At 45.7% G+C, this 7,322-nt stretch overlaps 1 protein-coding gene across 1 annotated transcript in view; it reads left to right on the forward strand.

Annotated features, from left to right (window-relative positions):
- The window catches only part of LOC102368134 (ribosomal protein S6 kinase alpha-6), a 70,046-nt gene that overhangs the window by 9,593 nt on the left and 53,131 nt on the right, over window positions 1-7,322 (forward strand). The window contains exons 3-4 of the mRNA XM_025208022.1: window positions 2,925-3,006; window positions 3,609-3,689. Coding sequence (XP_025063807.1) covers window positions 2,925-3,006; window positions 3,609-3,689 — 163 coding nt within the window. The remainder of the gene's footprint in view (window positions 1-2,924; window positions 3,007-3,608; window positions 3,690-7,322) is intronic.

Consider the following 7,322-nt stretch of genomic DNA (forward strand, 5'->3'; position numbering starts at 1 on the left):
CAAGCGCTTCCCAGCTGGGGCGGGGCAGGCGTGCGACAGCCCCAGATCATCCGGGGGGTGCAGGGAGGAGGGGGGTGGCTCCCACTGCTGCATGCCACTGGTCTAGGAGCTGCTCGTCCGGCAGCTCCCACCACTTGTCCGGGAGGGCACAGAGGGCATGTACCCCCTTATCTGCGGGCAGCAGGGCTGGGGCTGCTCCAGACTGTGCTCCGAGTGGGTGGCGGGGACTATGGGGGAGGCTACGGCAAATTTTTGGGTGGCTGCAGCTCCGCCGCCTACCTTGAGCGCAGCCTGCCCCAATCTGGGGGCATACGCCTTACCCCGCGCCCCCCGTCTTCCTGCTGCTTACTTGGGTGGGGCGGGCATGGGATGGAGCTGCGGCTCATTCAGGGGGCACAGGGAGTGGGGGCAGCTCCTGCTGCTGTGTGCCACTCCATCCAGAGACGGTGCAGCAGTTCTATCCCTTGCCCACCCCGCCCCAGATGGGCAAGTGATGGAAAAGCATAGCCCCTGCTCCCAGCGCTGCTGCTGCCCACCTGGAATGCAGCCCAGTGTGGCCCTGGCCCCACCCACCCCATGCAGATCTGGAGGCACATGCCCCCCATGCCCTCCGAGATGAGCAGTGAGAGCAGCGGCAGGAGCTGCCCAATCCTCCCCCCCTGTGCCTCTTAGACTAGCCACGGCTCTGCCCTGCACCTGCCCTGGCTGGGCAGTACCCCCCACCCATAGACTTACCAGCTGGATGCAGCTGTATTGAGCATTGTAAAGTCAAAACCCGCGTTGGAACTTTGAAACAGGGTGTATATTTATACGTCCTAAGTGCCATTTGTCATAACTCAGAGTCATAAGTTGAGGACTGCCTGTATGTCAATAGTTTCCCAAACTTTCCTGGGACAACAGATGGTTGTCAAAATTTCTCCTGTTTAATTGAAAACAGTCTGAATGCCTATACAGTCCAGTTCAATTTACGGACCCTTTACCAGGGCCTCGAGGACTGGAGCTTATGTAGATATAACCAGGAGTGTGCTAGAAGACCAAACTAAACTTGTGTTAACAACACCTTAAAACAGCACTTGGCAACCTTTTCAGGGGCTTGGGGGATAACCCAGCTTGAATCAGGGAGGCAAGTGAGTGAGCACCTGGAACAAGCTGAGGTTGCCACAGTTCCCTGCCATTGCACAGGGGAAGTGCCTGCCACTGCTGCTTCTCCCTGCCACGGCATGGGAGAAGGTCCTGTCAAAGTCCCACACTTGTGGGCCAGATCCAGTGGCTCACAAGTTAATTTTGGCCAAGGGGCCCTAGGCTGCCAATCCCTGCCATAAAATAGTTTGCTAGACAGGTTTGCTTTGCTGTGATTATTATAATATCTGTAAATCTCAATAGCAAAGGTTATAAAGTCCCTTGGAAAAGTAGCACTGTCTACCCTCTCTTCCTTAACAGTTTAAGTGAGAAAATATAGTTATTTTAAATGAGATGATTTGACTCGAAGCGACTCCTTTAGCCTCTGTTTTTATTTGTGTGTGTGTGTAGCTTTAATCCCAATTCTGGAATGGAAAAAAAAACTTCGAATTTTTTTCACAGAGTAGAAAATGTATGTTCTGAAGTTTTGGAAAAATAGACATATGAAATACTAGTTAAGGGCACATACCTGACAGATGTACTATTTTATTAATCATTCTCAGAGAATAGCTTAAAAGGTGAGTCAGTTTTTTCCTCTGTATAAATCAGGTTACTTTTCTTAAAACCTGGAATATCTGAAGCTGAAAATCCTGAGCAATTTGCCTCAAGAAACGTGTTTCTGCTAATAGCTTGGCTTATAGTCTGTTAGCACTGAATCAGGATCTTTGTGATCAGTACCAGCCTGGCCAGGGCTCTTGTGAGAGAGAGCTGTCCATTTTTAACCTCCAGTCAGTTATGGATTTAGCCAGATATGATTTTTCTAAGGGAAGGATCTTCCATTTGGATTCACCTTTCTTGTACTTTACAGCATGAATGCTTGCCAGCTAATGGATGAAAGGAAGCTTCTTGCCTGAAATACAGGATGTTTTATCTGTAGTAAAACTCTCACTTGGCAGTCTAAGCAAGCCTTATAGATAGGGACCTACCTAATTCATGTGGGCTGTCCCCTTATTTTGTAGCCCAAGTGTGGCACAGATTGCCATTTTCGAGGTGGAACACAGGTGTGTGTTCTGCCACACGGCTGACATTTTTCTGAGGCTGGCCCTGCTCCAGCTCCTGGTTCCAGGACCCCTGGGCAGTGCGGGGCCAGTGCAGGGAGGCAGCCAGAGCTGGTGTGGGGCTGGCGGGCGGATTCAGTGGTGCAAGGGGTGCCGGCTTCAGACAACGACCTCAGGCGCGGGGAAGGGGCGGACATACAGGTGCAGTAGGCCCTGGGCCCAGCTTGGCTCCTCTCCCTGCCTAGTCCTAGCCACCCCCACTGCCCAGAAGACATGCTGCTGCTCGCAGCCTCTCCGCTCGGCCCTGCTGTTCCCAGCCGCACCAGGTCGTGCCTACTTGGCTGCAGATCTGCTCGCTCTAGATCACTTAGCAGGTCTCCCTATTTCAGGAACCTTTGCTTAGAGGTTCCTTGTACCTGTAATGTAGTTACCTGTGAATGAAGGAGTGCAGTTGCTTTTATTGCTCTATCTGTCTAGGCACATGTCTTTAACCATTCCTTCCTGCATCAAACCAACAAGACTCCTGTTTTCAGTGCTTCTCTGTAGTGAATTTCTGAATTTGGTTTTTCCACAGGATACTGTATTGTGGAATCTTATTGACTGTTCTGTCATCCTATCATTTCTGTTCTTTTGGAGGTTATGGTTTTGTCATGTTAAAATAGATGTCATTATAAAGTGGTCAAACTTAAACAGTATTTGCATCTACCAGTTTTAGAAATAACTTGAAATATGGACTTTTTTTACCAGGTTTTTCTTGTGAGGAAAATAATGGGCCCTGATGCTGGACAGCTTTATGCAATGAAAGTATTGAAGAAAGCTTCTTTAAAAGGTACTTAAACGTTTTTATGAGAAACTTGAAATGTGTTTTTAGCATCTTTTTATATTTCTTTAGCCAGTACTGGAACTCTTTCTATTCTGAATATTTATTTCTAAAAAGCAGTTATTCTTTCAGTGAAGTCATAATCCTAAATTTTTTTCATGAAAAAGTATTTTGAGTCCTTGACTTAATAGGTATTATTTTAAGCCTTACCAGATTAATTTGCTGTAACCTTGGATTTTTTTGTACACATTAGTCTTTTGGAAGTTCATTTAACTTTTATCAGAACAAATGAATTTCTTAAAAGAAATTGTGAAAAATATAAGGAAACTGTCTCCCACAATTAAACCTAAGTGATTTAGAATTTGAGCAAATTACTGAACAAATTAAGGCAAACTAAGCTATTTGTCTTTTAAGATACTTGAGAGGATGTTTCTCCATTGTCAGTTATGTATGGACATAGTGTATTACTAGTTGGGGGAAAAAAAGTGTGGTTGTAAAACACAATACACGTTCACATGAGACAGAATGCAGAAATTCAAGTTAGCTAAGGTCTCATTCAAAATTTTTTATCAAGTAAAGACCTATTTAACACTATTCTCATTTTTTTCCAGTACGAGATAGAGTTCGCACAAAAATGGAGAGAGATATATTAGTAGAAGTAAATCATCCATTTATCGTCAAACTGCACTATGGTTGGTATTTTTTATTTTGTTGCCTAAATGTTTGACTAGTTAAAGGCATTGGTTATGTCTCTTAATACTCAGTGTACAGTTTTCTCAAACCTAGCTTTCATTAAGCATGTTAACACAAATATGTCTAAATAAAATGGCATTCCATTTGTAAAGAAGGTACAGATGGTTAGAAAGCACAGCTAAACAGATACAAATACTGCTTTCCCTGTGTATCTAAGTTGCAGACAGTAGCTACCACACTTGGGCCAGATTCATTTTCTCTAGAAATAAATAAATGTATCCAGCCTCTTGAAAGCTCTAACTTTTGTAGAGTTGTATAAAACTGGTATATTCTGCCTTGAAGTTTTAAAAATTCCTTTTATAATTGTTGTATTTACTCAACTAGAAGATGAGATTTTTTTTTTCCCCTCATGGGTGGGGGGAAAGCCTTTTGCCTTACAATTGAGCACAAGGTTCACTGCAGCCTGGAACTTGGAACACATAGTGCCCCATGCCCCATCCTGCAGGAGGGATGGAGCCTGCTGGCAGAGAGCAAAGGTAAGGTGGGGTGGGGGGAGAAAGTGGGATGGGGACCCTAGGCTTTGGGGGCAGAAGTGGCATGGAGGGGGGGAAAGGAAGGACAGGGGAAGGGGAATTGGGACAGCCTGAGGCTGCAGAGGGGCCAAGCACAATGTGGGGAAGGCAGGCACAATGTGGGGAAGGCAGGCAGCAGGAGGCAAGCTGCCTGTCTGTCTCACTACCTGCCCCCCACTGCTCCCTTTTACAGGCCTTCACCACATACTGCCTTACTACCTGTCCCCCATTGTCTGTCCTCCCTACCACCTGTCCCATTAATGCCCCCCTCATCACCTCTTCCCCTGCTGCCTGCAGAAGTGGGGGAATGGCTTTAAGATGATTTTCCAATAATTAGATTCCATGCATGGAAAATTATAATTTATAAATGTTCTGAGTATAGAATCTAATTATTGGGGAGGGGGGTCATCTTAAATTCAGGGTCATCTTGTTTTCAAGGAAATGTGGTACTGTGCATCTTGGTTGTTCTTGGTTATGATCACGGATCATAACCGTTTTCTGTTTGCTGCAGAAAATTGCAGATTTTTTCTCCTTTTAAAGGAGGAAGTCGCAGAGTTTCTACTTAAAAGGAGACCTCCTCCCCTACTAAGATTTTTGTAGCTACAGTGGGACGTGGGACTGCAGCTGATCTAGACCAGCTCCAAGCAGGAGCTGCCTCTGTGGCCCAGTGGGTGGGACCCAGCATGGAAGGGAGTGCTGTACTGCCATAGCTGCTAAGGTGAAACATCCCTTGCCCTCCCAGCAGCAGCGAGGGGCACAACCCCATGCTGCTGTCCCTACTGCTGCCATGTGTGTTGGGGATGCATTGCCAGGGCAGCATTAAACTCTCAGCAGCAAGGAGATCCCCCATGTGGCCCCGCTGTGTCCTGCAGCTCAGCTCAGATCAGTTCAGATCATGTTAGTGATTCTGTTCAGGGGGTAAAGAGTGTGTTTATGTGTATATGGTCAAATTAATGTACATTAAATATTTCCTAAGTAATTCATGTAAGGCAAGTGAAACAGCCTGTTACATATTAATCAGATTTATAAAGAATTATCATAGTGTAATAAACTTACGTGAAGAGCCTTTATGGTTAGAATTCAAGTATTCTCCATTTTAACTTGTTTAAAGGAAATGCATTAAATCATGCCTTATTGAGACTACAAACTCTGTATTATCCCCTTTTTGGTCACTGGCTGCTTTTTTCCTCCCCTCTTAATTCTTTATTTTCACAGGAACAGAGCAACAAGGTTTTCCCACAATCTTATTTTTGAAAGTTTTCTTAAATGTGTTTTTTGCTACTTGTTCTTTTCGTTCTCCACCAACGGAAATTTTTAGTATTGCCGTCCTTTAGCTAAAGCCCATGGCAGATGTTTCACATATGAGGTGATAAATTAGTTAATCACTTTCTAAGTAGTAACCTTGCCACACATTCACACAATTAATGATGTGATAAAACATGGAATAAGTCACAAAGTTATTACACAAAATATGTAACCACTAATGCCACTGACAGATGTTCAATTAAAGGAGCAGTAGGATCTGATCCATGATCCCAGCTCACTCTTACTGCCATGCCACACCATGGCAGGAGGCGCAACTGTGGGATCAGGCATCGGATCCCCATCGTGCCCTATTGCCAGTGCAGTGGGAGCCTGGAATTATGGATCCTGGGCTCTCCCTGCGCTAGTAAGTAGCAAGATGGGTGCCCAGTGTCACCATGGCTGGGAGCACTAGTCAGCTTACTGGTGCTTTCAGCCATGGCGAAACCAGAGCCCTTCAGAACTCCAGTGCACTTCTACAGCTGGAAGTGCTGAACAGTTGGCCAAGAACCAAAACCTTGGAGTGGTGGAGAGGCTTGTGTGTCCCAGTGATGCTTGGAGCTATGTTGCCTGGAGTTTCACACCCCTGGCTGGGTCATCCATGGTGAACAGACCTTAGGGGAGGTTCCAGACAAACCATGGTTCAACTCTGAGTCCTCAAAGGTGGCTAAGGTGGAAGATGTCAGGATCTCAGCAGCTGTAAGGATAGAAGGTGGCTGCAGCAAGATGGAGGTTTCCTGTTGTCTGGAGTTCTCCCTTATCACTGGGTGCAGATCTCCACTTTGTCAAGATCATATGTTTGCTGTCTCCGTGCACCAGCTTCCTCACATTAAACCAAGTTGCATGTAGGCTTCTACCACAGAAAACGACATGATTTCCTGTACCGACCTCCAAAACTCCTGCGGCAATGAACCAGTGGTGAGGGAGACAAGACAAGTGAATCTGGCAGTCTCCAGCCACAAATCTACATGCAGGCAGCCATAGCCTAATGATCATTTTGCACCTGTGTTGATATGGGATGCAATTTGGTAGCTGCTACCATGACTAAGCAGTCCTTTTCAGAATCTCCTTTGCTCACCCCACAGATGGAAGAAGCAGCCAGAAAAGGTGCCCTAAATCTAGGCTGTATTATCTGTTTCTGGATAACTGCATCCAGTGGGATCACTCTCTCTGCAGTCAGAAACATCATAAGAAAATGATTTTCGCAACATGGAATATGCACACCTTGGTAGATAACCAAGACAATGAATGACCAGAAAGAAGAACTTCCATTCTTTGGACTTGATGACTCGATGATCTGCTCAGGTCCCTTTCAACCCTACCTACTATGAAATATTGTCTTCAGGGAACTGGTGAGATACAGCGTTGCTATTGCAGCTCCGAGTGAGACAAGATGACCAGCTGAGGGAAGAGGGTAGAAGCTACACCTTCTGGAAGGGGACACTGGCCCAGGACAGACACATTCATGGTATTGGCCTTAGCATCAAGAACCAGCTCACTGGTCAATTTACAGAACTCCCTGTGGGCATTAATTAAATGTCTTATGACCCTCTGTCTCGAGCTTAGCAAGAATCAGTACACCGCTGTTATTAGTGCATATGCCCCAACACTTGATGCTGGTGATGTCACTTCAACTTTGACCATATTCTGACTAATACTTGCAGGGAAGACAAAATTATTCTCCTTGTTGACCTCAACACCAGAGTCAGACATGAACTGCAGTTCTGGAGTAGTACCATTGGGAAGGAAGGAGTAGGG

Source organism: Alligator sinensis, unplaced genomic scaffold (genome assembly GCF_000455745.1).
Source record: "Alligator sinensis unplaced genomic scaffold, ASM45574v1 scaffold666_1, whole genome shotgun sequence".
Classification (NCBI taxonomy): domain Eukaryota; kingdom Metazoa; phylum Chordata; order Crocodylia; family Alligatoridae; genus Alligator; species Alligator sinensis.